The 23169-nt window shown below is 35.2% G+C and overlaps 1 protein-coding gene across 1 annotated transcript in view; it reads right to left on the bottom strand.

The window, feature by feature from the left end:
- The window catches only part of PPFIA2 (PTPRF interacting protein alpha 2), a 444237-nt gene that overhangs the window by 58393 nt on the left and 362675 nt on the right, over positions 1-23169 (bottom strand). The window contains exons 16-20 of the mRNA XM_046646383.1: positions 22446-22683; positions 19076-19105; positions 15750-15880; positions 13807-13961; positions 2606-2699 (exon numbers count right to left, since the gene is read on the bottom strand). Of these exons, the coding sequence (XP_046502339.1) occupies positions 2606-2699; positions 13807-13961; positions 15750-15880; positions 19076-19105; positions 22446-22683 (648 nt within the window). The remainder of the gene's footprint in view (positions 1-2605; positions 2700-13806; positions 13962-15749; positions 15881-19075; positions 19106-22445; positions 22684-23169) is intronic.

Here is a 23169-nt window from a genome sequence, read left to right as displayed (position 1 = left end):
TCTTAGTGAAGTTGAAAACGATATTTTTCTCCAGTTCTGCTTGTTCTCACGGAGAGTAACCGGTCTCTGATATGAATTTGGGGGCAGGGACCGTAGGTCTAAGTTAAGTACGTTGTACTGGAAACATCATTTTGGTTGGTCAGTGGATAGAATGTAGAAAACAACTAGCAGGAGACCACAGTCATTGCAACTATACACGTACAACTTATAGTGTTCTACATTCTGAAAGAAGTTGCTCCGTTTTTGTTTTTGTTTATTTTTTCAATAAAATCTGCTTGAATTTTTTTTCCATCTTGAAAGAAGTCCAGTAACCATGAAATCTGAACACATAAAACAGTATGATTCCTTGAAGCACTTAAAGAGGATATAATGTCTTTTAAAAAAAGAAAATTGGAATTGTTTAAATAAAATTTTAAATACTTTAAAAAATTCAAGAACTAGTAGTCAACGTTTAATAATAATTAATGATAAGATCTGATAGAAATAAAGTCTGAAACTATGTAATTTAAAAGTAATTTATCGTGTCTGTCTTATAAAACTCATTACATGAAGACACTTCACTTTTTGGCAACCTAGAAATCAAGACACAATGTCATGCAAGCCCTGAATAAGTGGTAGTACTTATTTACTAAGTCTCGTGATTACTAATTGCATATTTTTGCTCCTAGAGTTCTTGCTATGGGATAGTCAACAATAAGAGAAATACTTCCATCCTTCCGTTAGTTAACTCTATCTTGCCTTCTTGGATTCATTTTAACCCAAACACTATTACTCTATAGGAAAAAGTTGTACAGAGAAATGTTAGCCTTTATTGTATTATAGAATATTCTTAATATTAAAGACAAGTATTCTGTTTAATACATCTTAAAATTATTTTGCTGAAACATACTGCAAAATAAAACACGAAAGTCAAGCTTAGTAAGATCTTCACACTAAGTCGAAAACTAAAATCAGTTTTTGACTGTGAGTGTACTTAGGATCTGAAAAATAATCCACAAAATTAATATTAAATCATTCTAATAGTGTATAAAATTAATAATAGCTAACCTTTAACTTTAAATATATTACTTAAAAATCATTTTATAATTGAAATGTTTAACTTTGGTAACTGTTAAAAAGGACATTTAACTTGGTCCCATAAACAACGAATGAATTGTGTGATGCACTTCCACAATATCAACCTTGTACGCAGTGTGACAGCTGGTCAGATCGCCATTAGTTGTAAACATTTCATCGTGGGAAAAATGAGAATTAAGGCTTAAGGGAAATAAAAAAAGTCCATTAACCAGGTTGCGTTTGATTGCTCTTATTCTTTTAGACTTGAAGTAATTTTAAATAAATAAAATTAAAAGTCCTTTAGATTTGAAATAAGTTTTAAAGAACCTAACAAAGAGAAAATTTTTAGAAGATTTTTTCCCAATAAATAACCATACAATTGAATATAACATTCCTTAATAAGAATATATAAAATTAGGAGATTTCCAAGAGATTATGATAGTATTCAATTATATTTTTGAGTGATCAATAACGAAAGAAGAAATATTTACTAGCCTTGAACGTGACTCCACATTTAATTCTATTCAAGAAATAATGCTCCTAAGGCCACTTCCTTTTTCAGCACAGTATTTCCACTAAATTTGGATATATCAAAATGTAATAAGTAGAAAATTCCTGAGATAGTTAGGCTAGTGAGCTCTTCTATAACTTGTAAGTATATATTTCCTCCTTATTAGTAAACTTCTGCAAAGCAGGTGAGAAGGCAAAATATGATGTAAATTGATTAGACTGAATACTTTTAACCATGTGAGAATATCTGTTACCAAAATGCTGACCAGAGCAGTGACCATTCTTTCATAGGAAAGAAGGTAAACATGAAAATTATAATCATACTGCAATAAATATTTGAGAAGGAGGAAAAGGAGTAGTTGACCAGTAGATTCTGGAATAAAGAGAAATTCTTTGGCTTTAAAGAACATATGCTAAAGGTGCTACTTCATCACTAAAAACGTTACTACGTACTTTAAAAATATGTTATTTATGGCCCCTCTTGCTTTCTAACAGCTGCTAAGACTCAACATTTAAATGCTGCATATTATATGTGAATGAAACGATACATTATCAGTTTCCTGACAGATGCAAAACAATCTGCCGGGAGTCTAAAATAAGTTTCTATTCAATCAGTCCGAGAAATGTTCTCCTTTTAAATACTCCATTTTAAGAGGAGAGGCTTTAACTGTCATGAGAGGGAACACAAAGTTGGATGGTGTACACTCTCATTTTCTCATCCCAATTCAGTATGGACTTTAACATCAAAGAAAATACTACATTATTGGTAAGGCTACATTTAAGTATTTTAAATATACTTGAGTTTTGGTCTCTTAGAGAAAATTCTTACTTCTACTACAGGCCAAAGATTTATATAGTCATTTCCAATTGTAGCCCATTAGAACCAGGAAACTCGAGCACAGAATGCTCTCGGGAACACCAGGACAATATTGCCTCAGTCTGCTGTTTTGTTTCCAACTGCTCTCTTTTTAATTCCCCACAAACAATGATAAAGAGTAAATAAAAGTTAGAAAAAGGAGGAAAAAATCTCCAAACCTACTTTTTCTTCAGTCTTCTATCCTTCTCAGCTTGAGTTCCAAGTTTGCCTAAGCCCAGGGACTCCTGAGCGGCAGCTTCAGTCTCCATGAAGCCTCCTGTGAAGAAGGAACTATTCTATTAGGTTGGATACATTGTATCAGTTCTGAAATTAAGTTCTTAAATGCTTATTTGAGCAACTGTTTAGTAGCACATTTTCTTTTCTTTTTTTCAATTGTCTTTATATTTCCAACCCAACATGCATAAAAAGACATGGGTACATACATAGGCACTGAGAGAATGAAAAGAAAAAAAAGGTACCTATTGATATACCATTCAATCACATCTAGCAGCAACATAACACATGTGGCCTGTGCGGTGACAAGTAGTTGAATATAAAATCTGCAAGCCTTGAGGTCTATTTTTAAATTTTTCTTATGGAAAATAACAGCAAATATCTATGTAGTGTGTGATTTATTTTCAACATGAAACATTTGAAATATATCATATAGAATGGGATAAACAACAGCCCAAAGAGTAGAAACTCAGGGAGATATTTGTCTCCAATTCCAAGTTGAGAGAATGGAGAGGCATTTGCTGACTTCTAAAACATTTTCCTATCTGGGTTCTGGAACCCTCTTCTGCTCACCTGACTGACTCCGAAATCCTTCAGTGTAGACCTTACTTACAAAACTCTGCATATTCTGGCAGATTTGTTTTGTAAATTTCATAATAATACCTGGAAAAAACTCTAAGTCTTTCTTGAAAAGACCCTGGCAAGAATTGTTTTTATTCAGTTTTATTGGCTTGGGAATATATACAATGTATATCACCTTGGAATGAAAGGAGGAAGAAAGAAAAGTATGTTGGGCATCAAACAAAGAATTAGACCTTTTATAGTGCGATCATCTAATTCAAGATCCCTAAACATATAATTAATTCATAAATTATCTGTTGTAGTTGAAAAATGAGAACTTAATCCCGGGATCTGTTTTCTCTTTGGCATTTACTATACGTAAAAAACATGAAGTCAAAGTTAATGAAAAATACCCACTATTTTTAACAGGGTTAAGGGATATTTTTCAATGGAAGGGATTTCAACTCCAGTTAAGCTTAAGATAGGTAGAAAGACTTAAGCTAATACTAAGTCTTACAGAGACTACACACGAAATTTCACCAATATATCAGTAAATATATATTACTGAACTATCAAAGACAATTTTTACTCTTCTGTTATCGTAATGGACATTTCCTTACTTAACATTTGCAGGTCTTGACCAGGTTATGGTTTCTCTATCAGAACGAAATATCTTATCAAAGCACAAGAGAAAAATTTTGTTACTGTTTTTCATAATTTATTTTGGAAAAAAATTATAATACTTGACATTATTAATTCTGGAGCATTGATATAAATAAGTTAAACTCATAGCCTCAAAACTCTGCTACTGAACTGGATAATGATAAGAAAGTCCTCTTTGTTGAAAACATGTTGATTGCTATCTATCTAGATCTTATTCAGAGATTCAGAGTTTGGGGACTGAAATTTACTTTATTCAGTTATGCACATGTGAAATTAATACGTAAAGAAATTTTTAATTATGACAGATTGTCATTGTTCATGTCATTATAAAAGTTATCCACTAGCTGAGTAAAGTACTCTTGGGGATCATTTTTAAATGTGGGATTTTCCGTTATGCACAGTGAGTGAATATTTTCATTTTATTTTTCTCATCAGTATACTTGTCTTCCTGTACATCCATAAATCATTATTCACAACCTGCAATTAACAATAAAATTGTTCTGTTGAAGTGTAAATGGAAATGAATGATTCACTTAAAAGTTACAAAATTCTTGATCAGCCCAGATGCGAACAGAGAGATTAATGAGGTAGACACATTGGATAAAGAATGAGACATTGCCAACCACCACTTGGTTGGGTGAATCAGGCTTTTTATTCTTCTGAACAAAGAAGAATATCTAAATTATGATTTAAATTTTTTCAAGAATCCAATATTTTAACTAGAGAAAAAGAACATTTTTTTCAAAAATGAAAGCTCTGGAAGAGAAACAAAGAAATCACTAGAAGAATTTTGTGAGTCAAAACTACACCCAGAAAAAACAATTTGCTTCTCATTAGTTAAATTATAAAAATAAAAAGCATGAGGACCTTGGAAATACTTGAGTACTTCAAAATCAAATAGCCTTTGAATAGAGGATTTAATAAAGAATTGTGGCCATATTCTGTTTGAAAATGCCAATAGAAAATAACACTGGGGCTGGCCTCATGGCATAATGGTTAAGTTCGGTGAGCTTCGCTTTGGAGGCCCAAGTTCACAGGTTCAGATCCAGGACGTGGACATACGCCACTCACCAGCCATGCTGTGGTGGTGAGCTACATATAAAGTGGAGGAAGATAGGCATAGATGTTAGCTCAGGGCTAATCTTCCTCAGCAAAAATAAAAGAAAAGAACACTTATGGCCATAGTAGGTAAAATTATTTTTAAGCATCACATGTAGGAAAATACCCTTAAGCAGGATCAAAAGTCCAATTATGTGCATTTTTTCAGCTCTAACAATTAAAACATTTCTAGATGAGAAGAACGTTCTTTCATACAATTGATCCAGCTGCCGCAGAAATCCCAGGTTCATCTTTCCACATACCTGTTAACCAGTTAATTGGTGAGAGTAATCTCAGCCAAACCCGTTTGTGAGCTCTTTTACCCTGGATGGTTATCTAAGTCTGGTGAGAGCATGCCCCATGGTTTTCCAGGCATCAGGGGGCTCCTAGGTCCGTGTGGACTTTAGGAGTATTTATTCATCTATACCAATATTTTATTCTCTAGTCACATGTGGCTATTGAGCACTTGAAATGTGCTGTCTAAATTAAGTGTTATAAGCACAAAATATGCATAGGATTTTGAAATCTTAGTACAAAAAAATATAAGATATCTAATTAATAATTTTATATGGATTACATGTTGACATGATAATGTTTTTAGATCAGTTTAAATAAAATAAATTATTAAAATTAATCTCACCTGTCTCTTTTTACTTTTCTTAATGTGACTACTAGAAAATTAAGAATTACATATGTGACTCACATCATATTTTTGTGGGGCAGTGCTATATACTAGTGGTTCTCAACTGGAGAAAGTACCTATTCCCAGAGGGAATGTAAATATTTGTGTATTTACTGGAGGGAGGGGAGCACATTTTTAGATGACAATGACTGTGAAGTGCAACTGATATTTACTAGGGGACAAGAATTCTAAACATCCCTTGATGAGTAGAGAACCCTGTAGTTCCCCCCGACTTTTTTTTGCTGAAGAAGATTTGCCCTGAGTTAACATCCACTGCCAATCTTCCTCTTTTTGTATGTGAGCCACCGCCAAAGCATGGCCACTGACTGACAAGTGCTGTAGATCTGCACTCAGGAACTGAACCTGGGCTGCCGAAGTAGAGTGTGCTGAACTTAACCACTAGGCCACCGTGGCTGGCCCTAGTTTGTCCGTCTTAAAATTGAAAGAGTGCCTCTGATGAGAAACACAGGCCTGTGAAAGCTGGGGGTTACTAGCTCTCCAGCAGCTCCATTAGGAATGTGGACAGAGCATCACTAACTCCACCCATCTCATGGTATAAGGTGCTCAGGCACAGAAGGCTTGAGTCCCATGATTCCGTGGATGCTCAGGTAAAAAACTGCTTATCCCCTTATCAGTGGCCCTCTAGCGGTTGCACTTGCAAAAGCCTGTGCTAAAATCCCTGCTCTCAGTGAAGTTCTGGGCTATTTATCACTCAGGCACACACACTTTTGTGAGATCATCGAGGACTTGGAAGTGTTGAGACAGGACCACTCCTACGGTCTGCGGGTCCCAGTCAAGCATTTTTTTTCCCATCCCCTTTTTATACAAACATTTTGAGTAACCCCAAATCAACGGGGCAACAATCTAGTGGTTTCATCCCACAGGAGGAGAAAGTGATTCACTTGTCAGAGCACTCTCCTGGAACTGGGGTCAGGCCACTGGCCCAGAACTCCATAAGTGCGAGTTTCTGGGCTCCCCAGGGTATCTGGTCAACCCCAAGGAAGGCAATAGAGAGTCAGGGAACATGCTGAAGAGGAGAAACAGGGACCCAGGTCCACACAGTTTGGTTGGGTAAGGTACCCTGCCCAGATAGCACTCCCTCCCTGGCTGGTCCTAGGGTCTGAAAAATAAGAGAAAATTCAATGCTTCTAGCAATTGGACCCACACAGGTCAAGGTCTCGGCTGAGGGTGCCCTGCCCAGATGGCACTGCCAGCCCTAGCTGCCCAAGGCACCAGAGGGAGGGTCTTAGAGCATTTCAAGGAAAGTACAGCAAAGTGTGAGGCTTACTAAGATCCAGGCTGAGGAGCTTAAGGAATCCTCATGTGCCCAGACCTATGCGGGGTACTGAGTAGAGATATCCGTTCATTTAGATTGTGAAGGCAATTATCTCTGTTTTGCCTGGGGTTTAGATTCCATTCAGAATAATTTATTTCATGTTGGCCCTTGACGTACAAGTCTGTAGGAATTTCTGGCCAAAACCCACATTGCAGTCTCTGCCTCTCCATTTGTCCAGCAGAGGGCTCTGTCATTGTACAAAAAGGAAGCTCTTACTCCAGAGAGATCAAGACTGTAATCTGCTGCTGATAGCAGCTTCGTCTTTCTTTCATTTGACCTCCCTTCAGTATTAATCCATACCACTCATTTCGTATGTAAACACGCTTCAATTTATAAACAGTTACTGAGTGGTTTCATGTCTGTTAGTCTGTTAGATCTCTGCAGGCTGTCCCCAGGTGCAGTGCCTGGCTCACAAAGAGTGTGAAATAAATGCATTCACAAGGGAAGCTAAATACTGCTTTCTTCAAAGACAGGCCCTTTCACCATGAAGAGCGTGCGTCTCTAATTGACAATTTGTGGAATTTATATCTGTTGGTCCCATAAGATCCAGGAACAATCTAAGTTTTTGAGTAAAGGCCAGCACAGCCACTCAAATTTTATGTGTGAAAAGGTGCTTGCTAAACAATGCTGGTGCAATGTTGATGCTGTTTTTTGTCACTGTGAAATTGTTTTCTTCATTATGCTGATTATAGTAGGTCAATGAGTTCAGACAATTATAATAAAATCTGGTTGATGATCATAAAGGAAACGGAACTTCAATTTAGCAGGCAAAAATTCTCTGTGAAATATATTGCTTCTCAAGTGCACTTAAAGAAAATTTGTGAAAGTAGCCTTTATTGTTTTTACTCAACAATATACGCATTTTATATGTCTGGGGAGATACATATATATATATATATATATAATTTTATATAATTGGGGATTCTGCCTCTTCAAATTTAATATATTTTTCTCTTTTTACTGTTTTTTCACAGCTTTGCTGTACTTGGTTCTATCTGATCAATTCTCCATTCTTGAAAATCTCTTTTTCTTTGACTTCTGCTCCTTCTGCTGCATTGCCTGTCAATGGCCTATTTTTTTCATCCTTACCATTCGTTGTTAACATCATCTGGGCTGGTCACATGTGTTCTCTTCATTTTTCTTTATAGCCATTAGGGCTCTTTGAAGACCTGGGAGGACCAGTGTCTATTAACGTGGCATACCTTTATTGACTAATATATTGACTTTAGAGTCACATTAAACTTCTAAATTTTTCGTATAAAAAAATGCTTCCAAGAGCTATATGTTTAGAGAGGGATATTTTGAACCCTCCATATCTCAGTTTTGGGGATAGTTTTTATAAATAACACGAATTTTTTCATTTGTGATTCCTCTCCATATCAGTAATCCATAAATCTGCACTGTTGAAATGTTCATGTGCAAGTGATTGGGTGATGTATTGACCAACGACAGAATGAGTCTGAATCATGCCACTGGAAACTTTATCGAAGGTGGCATCACTCCACTCATTAGCACTGTTAGTAGAGGATTATTCAACCAGTTATAAATCCACCCAAGTCTTCCATCACTCAGGCCCCATTTTGACATCTTGTCCACAGGGATGTCATGAGTCACAGCTTGTCCACTGCCCTTCCTGTTCTGTTACTGAGTAACTTTGTCAAAGAAACAAGCGAGTGTTGCCTGACATGCCTATATTTAACACAGTTTAATTTGGTTTGCTTCAAAATAGGTTAATGCCTTCAGACAAAATTAAAAGTCAAGCCAGTCAAGATTGCAATTATTGATGCATAATCATGGACCTTGGGGTTCAGAGCCCTTGTCTCCTAGCTGTCCTGATAGGACAGACAATGTATCAGGTAAAATTTTTCTGGGCCAGAAATACACTGAAGTTTTTGTTTTGTTTTAAATAAAAGTTTGAATATGTTTATGGACTATCCATCTTAAAAAATGGAAGTTCCTCAAAGCCATCAGCTACGTTTTAGCCATTTTCCTAAAGTCCATGATTGGTACTCTGCGTTCAACAGTGGCTGTGCTTATTCACTCAAAGTGTGAAGAAATACATGAATTTAGATTATCTGTTTTGTTTTTTTTCCTCAAAATCTCTACCCTCTTGGGCTTCAATGCCCTCTTGTTAATGCTTTTTTTTGGGAGAAATCTTTCTCTTCAAGTAAGCAGATAGAGGCAAAAATGAGAGTTTTTGAATAGTTCCACCTATCTGTATATTCTGTTCACATAAGGTAAACCTTCACTTTACTTATTTTCTTTAAATTTTAAAACTACTAAACAAAAGTAATAATAAGGATTTCATAATTCCCCTTTGGGGAAGTTTTTCCAATTATCAGTTTATTTTGACAAGTGGCTTTCCTGACACTATTCTTATGTGTCTATGCTATTTACTTATATCTATTATTTGTTATAGATACAACTTTGCACCAAACTCTTCCTGTTTTTTTTTCTTTTTTGAGGAAGATTAGCACTGAGTTAACATCTGCTGCCAATCCTCCTCTTTTCGTTGAGGAAGACTGGCCCTGAGCTAACATTCGTGACCATCTTCCTCTACTTTATATGTGGGACGCCTGCCACAGCATGGCTTGCCAAGCGGTGCCATGTCCGCACCCCAGATCCGAACCAGCCAACCCTGGGCTTCCGAAGTGGAATGTGCGAACTTAACTGCTGTGCAACCAGGCCGGCCCCAGTACCAAACTCTTTTAAAATCTGTTTTTAGAAGGATGTCTCCTATTTCAGATATACAGCTTCTTAAGTTCACATCATTGTAAAAATTATGAGTGTGTTACCTCCTCTTGAATTGCTTTGATAATATCTAACCTTCCTTGTCCTAACCAATCTTCTATGTTGGTTAAGATTGAACTTGTTTCTAGAAGTTTGTGTGGAAGTCAGGCTGTGGTAGGTTGTAAAGTGATTGACAGATGAGGAAGTAAAAATAGCAGTTGTGGAAAACTCACTTAAGCTTGGATCTTAAGAGTAAGGGAAAGATGAGTCAATATTTAGGCAAGATGGCAGGATCAAGTGATGACTTTTAAAATATAGATTAGATATGAGCGTGTTTAAATATTAATGGAAATATCAGGGATGCATTGTATCTGGATGCATGAATCAGCAGGGGAAAGGCTGTGGTCACTGGGCTACTAAGTCTTAAAAGGATGCTATTACATCCTGGATCTATGCTCCAGGAGATCAGCAGAAGTCTTTATCAGCCCTGCTGTCTCCATGCCCCTCAATGAAATTATCAAACCTATTTCTGAATCTTTTCATCTTGGGACTTGTAGCATAGAAAGAGAGTGAATGAAGAAATGAAAAAAAAAGAGAGAGAGAGAACGAGAAACTAAAGTCAGATTCCCAAGTCTGCTAGAAGGCAGTTCATCTGCCAGGACACTCTCCTCAAATTCATTGCGACCTTCAAGTAGACTTGGTGCATATAAATGTTTTATCTTTCCTGAATAGTACTTAAAAATTGAATTTAAATGCTTTTAATGGAAGAACAATGTTCATTGATTCATTCGAGTCTACGTCACTCCTGTTATTTTCTACCCTGCACATCACTTGAAGTACCTTCAAGTAGATATTTTAGTTCGCAAATCCTGCTGCTACATTATGGGCAATAATACTTTGAACAAGAACTGTCAAACCCTCTGATAAGAGTAGAATGAATTTTCTATAAGAAATCTGAAAACTTGAAACCTCCTATTACTACCCAACTTTTGTCTGTGCTACTACTGTGACTTGACTGAATAATCACCAACCATTTGGAAAACATGCTGTAATAGATTTCTGGAATAAAATAATTTTGTTTGGTTTCTGTTAGCTTTATGCAAATCCTTTTCCAAATATTGTTTCCTTTGAGTTCTGGGGTTTCCACATTTATATTGCCTCTGCTAGTAAAATATTTGTAAAAACAGATAATATGTATATTGAGTTTGATTCTCCATAGTTAGGGGTTACGAATGTAGTCATATCTACTGACCTGTCATCTGAAGTTTACCTTATTACCTAGCTTTTCAGATGGTCATATAAGGCAAACAACACCCCCTTACCACTATTCTCCTCTGTGAATCACTAAGAATTCCTCTCTTGTTGTTTATCCTTCCTGATGGAACCAAGCGAACATCTTCATAGTTTTATTTAGACCATTTTCTTTTTCCACACCATATTTCATTTAAAGGCATTTAGCATAGCTACTCTCAGGTTAACTTACGTTTCTCTGTCCTTATGTGCTAAACTCTTCAACTAAGAGTTCTAAATAGTAGGACATGGCCCAAAATTTCAAATTTGGTTCTTTGACACCATCATCTCAGTACCATCTTACTTTCCATGCCATCCTATCTTATTTCCTCTCTCTATTTTTACTAGTAGAAGAAATAACATTGTCAGTGTTCCTGTGTCTGAATTTCCCAGATCAAGATATCAAAATCATAATCACTAGAGATGTTATCCTAGTTTCTTCTGATGCATGTGTCATTAGCATGGGGTGGCAGACCCTGGGTTTGATAAGTTTTCATGATCTTTACCTCACAACCTGGATATACCTTCCAGGACAAATGGATATGAGTCCAGGCATATGAGTCCATATCCTTCAACTAAAGTACCAGTTGTCTCATGCACAATTTTCTTCTGGTACCAATATGGTTTCCTGAAATGTATTTATGTCTATATTTTCTTCATATTTCTTCAAGTCTTATTTCCAATAAACATCTTTTTTTCTTGGATTATCTAGGAGGTTTGATTCAACCTCAATGTAGCTTCTATGCAGCTTCAGAGGTATAGATTTCTGTCTTTGACTTCCTCATCATCATCGCAGTCCTGACCATGCTGATGACTCAGCTTTGTTTATCCTCTATCTCTGTTGTTTTGTGGAGTAAAACAAAATTGCTCATGGTTCTGAAATCTTCCCAAGTCTATGATGTGATCCCAAATAACTATTGCTGGGTTCTAACTTGGATGAAGTTCATAAGAATATAATTGTAATTAATTCTGTTCTCATCTGTTCTGACATAGAGACACAGTCATTGAAAATGGATAGGAAAGGCTACGTTTCTAGAAGGCGTATAGTTTTCTAGATTTTAAATTGTATCTAGGATACTCCAATTTTGACGGCCTATTATTAGCGAAATTCCTAATGATTTAGTAATTCTTCATCAAAGTTAAATATAAAATAAAAGTAGGATAATCTAAGTGAAAAGACAATTAAGCACATTTTAAAAGGGAAAAGTAAATTATAGAGCCTAAGATGAACATGTATGTTGAAATAGGAAAAAATAAAATGATTACTATGTCATTAAAATAAATATTTTAAAATAACTATCCACACTATTGTGAATTACACTATAATATACTGGAAATGAGAAATAATTTGGTAAGAATATAAACAGTTGTCAAATAAAATAAAACAAATTTTAAAACAACATTTTGGTTTATACATTTTATATCCAAAAAATAACCATCTTCCTGCTTCTTTTCTTGTGCAATACTATTTTCTATAGCCTAAGGGGTTCCTCTCCTGAGAAACAGAAATGCAAAGAGGAATTAATTCTCCTGCTGAATAGCACTTAATCACACAGCTAGCTACACATCAGTTTCCCATGGCTTCTGATGCTTTGTGTGGGTTTCACACTGTGGAAGTCGACAAAGCCATGTTTGAATAATACCACAGCCCTAAATCTGCAAACATAAATATTATTCTCAGAAATCCTTTTGGTGCCAGGGCAGGAAACTAACCCTGGGGGTTGGGGCATGACCTGTGAATAGTCATTCCTTTATTTGAGAAACCAAAGGAGGTGCTATGAAATTCTGGTATCACTCTGTTCAGCAATTACCATTGGAAGTAGGAGCTAAATCCTTTCTCGGTAATTTAACTCTAGTTCTCAGGTAAATAGAAGAAGAGGGGAAAAAAAGATGCAATCACGAATAACCAAGATGATTAAAAGATATTTCAGAATAAGAAATAAATATATAGAAAGGCAACAACGAAAAAATCAAGTGTCTATATCATCGTTTCCGGGAACACATTTTACATGTTCTTTTTGCTTCAGACAAGTTTCTATATAGATACGTGTCTCCCGCTATTAAACTATGTTTATGTATTTACCTGGGGTCATTTCAAATGTACTGATCTATATTTTATTCAATTAATCATTAATAATAATTAACAATCTCTAGCATCCTATTCCTTCCTCCATTCCCCACCTACATGCTGTAGAGGCTGTAGCAGAAAGCTGTGATAGTTTTAAACAAAGTAACCCTGTCTTTTACATTCTATGTTCTATGTATCATAATCCTTTATTGTGACTTTAAAAATTCTTTCAGATTTTTTGTAAGCGTCTCAATTTTTTTCAACAGAAAAGCTTTAAATTTGCTGAGTTAAGCGTTTATACACATGGATACAAGATACTCAGTGATTTTAAGCTGGTTTTGAAACTTTGGCACTAGGATGAATACCTCAGTTCTGCGAATTACTAAGACATTGTTTACTCATCAATAAATAAAGATGACAGTAATAAAACTTGCCTCAGAGGGTCCTTGAGTCCATCACAGTTAGCATTGAACATATTCTAGCTATTGTTATTTACAGAGAAATGACAAGGACTGAAAGTTTTACAAATAGTCTTCCCTTGTGACTTGTGTCAAGCATTACTCAGCTAAATTGGATTTACAAAGCTGATTAACATAAAAAGTTTGTCAAGTAGGAAAAAGAAGAAATGAAAAGATGAGAAATGAAATGAAATGTAAAATCAATAGACACTCAGAAGTGACTAAAGTGAGCGGCAGTGGAAAGTCAAGTGCACGCCTACTTACGGAGCTGTCCAAGTCGAGCTTTCTCTTTTTTACCAAACAATCGCCCTATTGAAGACTTGATTCCTTTTTTCTTGGGGGCTTTGTGAAGAGAGTCTTGGCTGCTGTTGGCACTGCCAAGCCCGAGGCTTTCTGGCTCAAGGGAGGCAGATAAACTACTGCAAAACACAAAAGAGGACAAACTGCTAGTTTTGGTGCAACATCCCCAAGGTACACAAGGCTTGTTTCCTTTGTGAAGGCACACAAGAGGGAACAAGTAGACTTTGAATGTTGATGTTTCCCTTTCTTCCCACGTTTATTCTTAAGCACATTGAAGAGTGGTTTCCTCAGCCAATGGGCCCTTAGCCTCCAAATTTTCTCTAGAAAAATTTCTTTTGGTTCCAAATTATTTTTTCCCTTATTTTTTGTATAATCTCAAACTAATCAATAAACATAGATTGGCTTATTAACTGCCTGTTAACCGATCTATTGTTTAGCACTTGACCATTTACCTATTTCTTTCTTGGAGCTTGTTTTTGTAATCTTAAACGTCATGACCTATGATAAGACAGTTAAATATAACCAATAGCGAAATTTAAGGTGCTATTGTAGCCCCTGGTTTTATGGGACTTTCCTCCAGCCTTCTTTCTCTCTCTCAGTTTTAGAGTCTAATTCATCTAGTCTCAAGTCGTCTGGGTGGTATTTAACAGCAACAGATCACGTACCCTAGTGATCACTGGATATGTTTTCTTCTAGTTCTCAGGTATTCTTTTAGGTACATTATAAGGTGAAAGGATTTTCAAGCAGTTTGTCTCGGCTCTATTCCTGATCAATATTTGACACTGTATTAATCGGAGAGGTTCAATAGATGTTTCTATCATTTTTTCCTACAACTGTTAATTTGACAATAATATAATGAATTATTTAACTTTACTTATTCATCCTAATTAATCTAGGTTCACACTCTCTAAACTCCAAAGCGATAGCTTTTCATATGTTACAATATAATTCACTCTCTTTTTTGAAAGTGGAGGAAGTATGTATTTCGAAGCTGGAGTAACTGTGTTTGTTTTCCACATTAGAAGTGAAAAGTAAACAAAATATGAAGAACAAAATGCCTGACAGCACAAAAAGCTCTGTTTTCAGATATACATAAATCATTTAGAAGATAGAGTCTTACTTAAAGTATTAATCACTAAGTCATCACATTTTGTTGTATGGATTATGTGTCCAGAGATGCTGCAATTGGTAAGAGCTGCAAGTGATAAGAAAGGACACACTCTTAAGATGTAAATTGCATGCTTAGATTTATTTACATCAGTATTATAGAGATCTGCTTGCAAATTTTTATGCAGAGGGAAAGGACAGTATGAAGAGTCACTATGACAAATGGGATATTCTCCCCACGTAAACTTACCTTTTCTTTTAAAATTTTGGCAAATTTGCTTTTTTTCGTTTCTAAGAACTTTCTGCCTGAGGAGCTGTTCTAGCGGGCAGCACAAGCACCCATACGGTCATGTACATACCTGTCTGCTGAAAGTATGTGAGGCGCAATTATGGACTTTTCAGACCTTAATCACTTTTACACTATAAGCCAAATTGATAGTCTTGTCCTAGGATCCCTTCAGCTTTTTGTTACTTTCTTAGTACATCCTTTCTCTAGCCTGACTCTATTTTAATAAGAAATATAGGCCAAAAATAGAAGAGCTCTTCTTATCAACACTGGCTAATAACAAGATTGCAAACATACAGTTAATTTTAAAACTAAAAATATTCTCAGAATGGAAATTTTGGTTTTTTCACAAATGATATTGGGGAGAGAGAGCAGGACAATGCCCCAACAAAGAATTCTAGCGCTAATCAAATTTTTTGTATAAATTTTTAAGCAGTCTATTTGACAACATTGAAAGGGAGAGGGATATTTTCGGAAGGGGAGCATAGAACCTGCAGTGTGCTGAGAGTCATACCTTCGGGCATCATTGTGGTACGAAGAAGGGAGCGTGTGAGTCATCCTGATAGCTCTAGGGGTAGGGGGAGGAGAAGTTTCACATTTAATTGTTGCTTTATCCTCCCGACCATCTTCTTCCACCACTGCAATCTAGAATCAAAAACAATACATTCAGATGATCTCCTTCTAATTTTCAAATGAAACTGATGGAAGTGGAGAATCATTAAAGCAAAGCTATTTGAGTAATTCTAATACAAAAACAATACAAAGACACTTGGGGCATATAGGTCTTACACGTACAAAGTCACATTATTAACGAGTATGACTATCATAACTATTTAAAAGTGAAGACATTCCAGTTAAAAAAAATGGACCCACTACACAAAAATATTACTTAAAGTTAATAAACACTATAGACCAATATCCAGGGACTATGAAAAAGCTATCCTGGAATCCATTTCAATATATCCAGAAGTAAATGCTTTCCAGAAAGTTATTCAACGTATATTTGAATTAATTCAATAAAAAAAGATTATGCATAGTCAGGTTATCATAACATGGACGTCTTTCAAGAGGGAGATTTTTGAACTAAGAAGAAATGTTGGCAAAATACACCTTTATCAGATAAAGTGCTTTAGATCAGGCTAATGAAATGTGTTCCAGGATGTTTAAAAAACAAGTTGCAGTTTATAAGGAAAAAAACTTTACTTTGTAAAGTGAGAATAATAAAAGTTAAGAACATAATTCTTGCAAATTGTTTCATTTCACTACCTCTCATGGGAAAATTGAAAAAAGCATACAGAACAACCCAAGAAGATGAGATGAAAGGAATTTCTTTAAAGAATTTATTTCAGAATCTAGAACAATTCAGGGATACCATAAATTTTGTCAGAGATACTATATAAGACTTTTCAAGAGTCAATTTAATTGTTGAGAGTTTTTTTTACAACAATGATGCATTTTTTAAAATACCATCATTGTGCATTAAAATACATACACAGAGAGAGAAAGATTGTGGAGGGCAAAACTAAAAGACATATGGCTCTGGAAGTTCTGATGGAAAAAAAGTTCCTCAATATGGTTACAGCAAAAATGTTAAAGCTGTGTTCTCATCTTGTATCTATGCAACATCTTGCTTGTTTATACATTAAGCTATTATGCATAAATGTGTTCATATATGACAAAGACCTCATGCATTGGAGAAACTTAATAAAACTGTCTGGGCTCTTGTCATCCAAGCCAGCGTTACTTTTAACAGTTTAGGGAGGCATCTTAATAGGATTTCCTCTCTCCATTTCGACTAGCCTACGGCCACCAGAAGAATCTTTTTCAAGAACTACTTTCAGCATAATGTCAATATTATGGCAAATCCTTTCTAAACTCACATCTCTCTAAACTCATGAAGTGTGTTTCCAAACTCTTCCTGATATGTATTTACGTCTTCACAGTTCCATGATCTAACCATGGTTGTTTTCCATGACTATTTCTGCTAGGCTTGACCATTTCTACTTCCAGATTTTTTTTCCTGAAACCCCCTCTTAGAAAATACCCTCCTCTCTCCACACTGCCAGTCAAACTATGCCAACTCAAATATCAGCCTCTGAAAATGTCATACAAAAACCATTCTCTGAATAACCCTTAGAGCTCATACAACAGACACAAAGTGGAGGAGAAAGGCTTTACAATCAGAGACGGATTTGAATCCTGGTTTCTCTTATTTGTTGAATGACATGTGCCAACGACTTACCTACTCTAAGATTAAGTTTCCTCATCAATAAAATGGAAGTGATAATACTTATTTTAATGTGTTTTTCTGAAGTGGAAATGAAATCATGTGTGCAACTTCTTACTCTGACATACAGCAATTTTTAGTTTATGGTCCTCTTCCCATGACCTACCTTTATACCAATCATCTCTTTACTCCCTCAATTCCCTGAGGCTGCATTTCTGGACAGAATCTTCTTTTGTGACTGCTTTTTCTTATACCTACTGAATTTCTTTTATATTACCCATTCAGATTTCTTCCTAAATTCCCAGTATAGTCGTTTTAAGTGGTGGAGAAAGTCAAAGACAAATAATAAGAACATCATGCATGGTTAATTTGACACTTGAGAACTAACTGGTAGTATCAAGGAAAAGGTGCTATAGGAAGAGAGATGAAAAAGAAAAAGAAAATTCTTTCCCCAGAAAAAGAAAAAGAAAATTCTTTCAACCTAAGCCATGTAAGCATAATATAGATTCCCTTAATTAAAAAAAGTTCTCTGGTTCCAGAATTGTTTAGGCATAGACTGACTACTACACCAAGAGGATGCTGAAAAATATTTATGCCCTGGATAGTAGGTTGAATCTTTGAAATCTTTCCTATGTGATATCCTGTGAGTCTGACCTCTGCTGTTAGTTATCTAACAAGATGTCATTTTGTGTCAAAACTGAAGTCCACTTTGTTACCCATATCCAATATTTATTCTATTGATGTCATACCAAACAGGAAAGCAGTATATTAACTATATTTTCACATTTTCTGTATTCTTGATGCTCCATCATCTGGGGTCATGCTGACCCAGGATAGAATGCCCTCCAGGAGTTCGCTAATTCTTAGAGAAAGCAAAACACTTCCCTGGAGGGCACCTTCCATATGCTAACTGACCAATCTAGACCAGTACCCCAAACCATCTTTTCTATTTGACTCTTGTACCCTAGGAGGCAATATTCCTCTGCCTTCACCATACCAGGCCAGGGATTAGACAACTAGAGATAACCCCTATAACCCTAGAGGCCACTGAAATTATTCAAACTAGCCAGTCCTAAGCCTGCTTACCCTGCCTTGCCTTGCCTCTCCCATAAGAACCACAGTGAGGGCTCCTGCCCACGTTCTCCCCTCATTCTGTCTGCCTCCTGACCCACCCTGGTGCTTCTGCTTGCCCTACACAGCATGGTATGCCCGTTCTCTTGGGAAACGTGAGTAACAAGCTATCTTTACTGGCAGTCGTCTCCTGATCTGTTGGTCTCACATGCCTGAATAGTAGAAAAACCTACTTTTTAAAACAAGCAGCATTGCTCTAGTATGGACAATAAACTATCTAATTTTATCAACAGTAGTCTAAATATTCTGTGGAAAACAAGGATATTTAGTCCTCATAATATAATCATTACCCTAGAAAGCATAAACAATTTTATTTTGATGCATTTACTCTTATGATCATATTTAAACAATTCAATAACACTTAAATACTTGTAATATTTATTTTTTTCTGTTAATAAAATGCTTCAACTAGAGGGAATATAATTTTACAGCTTTCATAGAAAACAATATTCAACTAGTAATCATGTAGATGTTTACAATACCTTTCTCCGATGTTTCCTTAGATCACTTGGCTGTGATTGGCAATAACAAAAACAACAGAAAATAGGTCTAATTAATGATTACCATTTGATAATGTTACAAGTTTAAATAATATCTATAACTTGGCTATACTTTTTTTTCATTCCAGTCTTCTGTAAATAAATGTCTTTAACCACTATAAAAGCACTCCTCCTGAGAGTTAGAGAGGGGACTTCCTAGACGGTATGGATGGGGCATGCCTTCATGATGGGGTCGTGTGTATGTGCATGAGATATGAGCCATGGACCGTAGGGAATATAAAGCGCATTTGGAGTGAGCAGGCCAGAAATAAATACTGGACTATATCCTCCTAAGAAAATATAGATGGGAATGAAGAAATTGTGTATAAATGAAGATCCAATGGATCTTATATGGAGTTTATAACAGTCCTTTTTGCCCAGTCTATGCAGAGCCTTGGGCCTCCTTTGGGCAAGTACGCTGTTCCTGAGGGATCTCAAACTTCCTGGCATCCTAACAACCCCCCAGTTCTCAAATACCAAAAGCTCTGGCCTCGGTATTACGTGTTTCTGTGACTAGTGTTTTCTTGTCAGTGCTTTTCTACAGAATTTAAAAAAAATAGTTAATTCTTTACAATTCCAGACAAACCTTATTCACTTAGTATCTTTGCTAATTTTCCTTATATAAGTAAAACAATTTTTCTCAAACTATTCTACTTTACATTTTTGTTGCTATTGGAAAATGGGTTGATTTACTCCATTCAATATTCCAATTAGATATTGCCATCATGTTATTCATGCTTATGGATTTGTAATGAGGTAAAATAAATACAAGTACTCTTTATTATCAGAACAAATAACAATGTTGGCAAAACATATGAACATATACAATACAAATGAATACAATATTTTTTCAATCTCAGCTTTTCTGCTCCTAAAATTTCTAATTATTCTCTGAATATTAAAACATAAATTATATTCGGCAAAATTATTTTTCCTCCAATATCTTCTACAGGTACAAGAATTTGATGATAAAGTTTTATTCGGTGATAAGAACTTCCTGGATTTCATTTCTTGTTTTTATGAGTCAGATATTAAACATTCTAAATACTTTTTCACCCTCAGGAAAATTCCTAAATATTTTTTAAGTACTCTAATTATAGTGTAATAAAATTCATGTACCACTGATTTATTCATGACTAACTGTTCAAGAAAATGCATGAAAGCAGTGGTATCCTTTTCACATGTACACAAACATCACTTCTAAATGATTATATACATGTTATTTTATTATTACAAAAATAATAACACTGTCAACAAATAATAACTCTGTCAAGGATTGTGATGCCAATGTTTATGAAAATACTTAAAAGGGAAAAATACTCTGTTGTAGAATGTAAGGAAATAATAGCAGTACAGAAATAACCAAAGTTTGTTTGCCCTGAATGCTGACTAAATTATGCTCTGTGGGCCAAGATTCATACTGTAGCCTTTGATAATAAGTAGGTCATCAATATACGCAGCATACATTATTTATGCAGAAACTAAGCCAGAGATAATATTTTTAGTTAATAAAATCAGATGTGTGTTCCTAGATTTCTAAAACAAGATCATAATGTAGCTCAGTATACTGGGCTAGCGTATCTGAGCACGTTGGCTAAAAGCTGTCCTGTGCCTGGGTGGGGTCAGTTCTGATGAGCTGGCCTTTGTTTTGACTGGCCATCATCTGTGCTGTCTATTTCAAAAATATCTTTAACATCAAGTCTAGAATGAGCACAGAATAGAGGACTCAATGGCTTAAGGAGGTAAACCTTTCTTTTATATTTTTAATTTCACCATTTCTCTTTTATGCAGACTTTATTGCATAGAAGTCTTATAATTGTAAAGAGTTTGAATATGAGAAATGTTGCTTCGCCATGTAAAAAGTTTCCTGTTTCAATTCTCAACTGCAAAATTAAAGAAAAAGATACCCAAATCTATATACATAACAAGTTTTGTGAAGATAAAAATAAAATTATTTATAAGGTAGTTTTCCCCTAGAGGTAAGAGTATGCACATATATGTGCATTTATATAATTAATTCTAATATACATAATTGTTATAAGTTATTAGCCACAATACACATTTTTGCAACATATTTATTTAAAGATGACACAGAAATAAATTAAACTTTGTTGTTCAGATGTCACACACACACACACACACACACACGCACAGATACAGACATTGTAACACTTTTTATGGTAGCTTCACAATCTTCTGACCAGAAACTCTCTCTATATTTCATGTTCTTCTGTAGTATCATTAATATCTCCTCCTTTTCTTGTATATGTACTAGACTTGACAGTATATAAACTATTATGTGGCCTATTTGAATTTTAATTAATCTCTGTTCCCAAACTTTTATTTTTAATTGGAACTTTATTGTTTTAATAATATAGTTTTAATATTCACTACAAAAACATAGAATTTTACAGTACAGAATATTTAAATCTTCATTATTGTTGTTATTTCAACACATTTCCAGGTAATCACAAGAAAAAAAGACAGAATAGGACATGCTTTTGAGTTAGCAAATTTGAAGAAAAACCCAGCTCCACTTACTAGCTGTGTTGAGCACGGGCCACTTACTCCTACTCTCAAAGGCTCAGTTACCTCTACTCTATTACGATAATGCCCTTTGACTTCCAAATGTCATAATGAGAATTAAATGACTAAACACCATGGCATTCAGCATTCATTTCAACCATATTTTCCAGAGGTTTTCCTGTATTATTTTTAGCAGAATACTTTGATTTTCTCTGACTTATGTTCAAGGTACTTCCTACTTTAGGTTTCCAACTTTTAATGTTAAATATGAAGATAAATAAATAAAGAATAAAGAAGGGTGAGAATATTGACATGGAAATCTAAAAATTGGGAAATTGCTGCTGTTGTTTTTAATGGCTCTTCTTATTAAAATTATATTATATTATAAAATTAGAGCATTCTATGTTGGTGTATTGAAACAATTAAATAATTTTTGTAATTTGGTGTGTCAAAAAAACCCACCTAGCCCTAATTTAGTTCACCAAGATATCATCAGTGTACTTAATAGTTTGAGTTATTCAGATTTCCAATGTGATATTTAAATTCCTGCTCTTCCATTGACTTATTATGGGACCGTGGGAAAGTTACACTTACGTAGACTACATTTCCTCATCTCATAGTAGAATTAATAATTACACCTATCACTTAGAGATGTTGTAAAAAAACAAGAAAAAGAAACAATAAAACACACAGGAAGTCCTTAGACTAGAATAAACACCAAATAAGTTTCAGTTATTGCATCATTACTCCTAAAGGAGATGAGGGTTCTCTGGACACATCATCATACCAGTGTCATGACTCCCATCCGATCCATTTCCCTGGCAGGACTTCGCGGGGTGAGCTTTGGCGTTGAGTGTCCACTTGGGGGAGATGAACTGGCCAGTGAAGAAGCCGTAACTGAGGCAGTGATGGAGGTACCTGGGTGGACCCTCGCCAAATTCAGGCCTTCCAGGCTCACACTAGCCACTCTATTCTCAATTTCTTCAGCACGTAACTCTGTAGATTCTTTTTCTTCCTGAATTAGCCTGAAAGGTACAGTTTAATTTTGACCCATTATATGCTGCTCTAATGGTAACTGGAATCAATAAAAAACTACTTTGTGAACATTTTATATCAAATCTAATATTTTCATCTTTTTTTTCTAGGCAATATAATTTTCAATAAATTCCCGGACTTTCTTGCTGAAATTTAGAATATCCGTTTTTTGAAATGATATATAATTCCTCTTTACTTTTAGTTTGACCTTTGACCTTCTTTCTATATTATGCCACTCTTGAAACTCTATGAAACTCTTGAAAACTTGCCTGCCTAATTAATTTTGCCATTAATTCTAATCTTACATTTGAACTCAGGTGTCAATGAGTGAGAAATTTAGAAACTCAGATTCCAACAATGTTATTGAATCTTACTTCCTTTCCAATGAAAAAGTTATAATAGATAGACTCTTCAATAAATTATCATTTATAATTATCATTTGGCTAAATAAAACCCTGAGTCTTTTTTTACATTAA

Source organism: Equus quagga, chromosome 19 (assembly GCF_021613505.1).
Source record: "Equus quagga isolate Etosha38 chromosome 19, UCLA_HA_Equagga_1.0, whole genome shotgun sequence".
NCBI classification, from domain to species: domain Eukaryota; kingdom Metazoa; phylum Chordata; class Mammalia; order Perissodactyla; family Equidae; genus Equus; species Equus quagga.
This window is presented reverse-complemented; position numbering and strand designations above follow the sequence as displayed.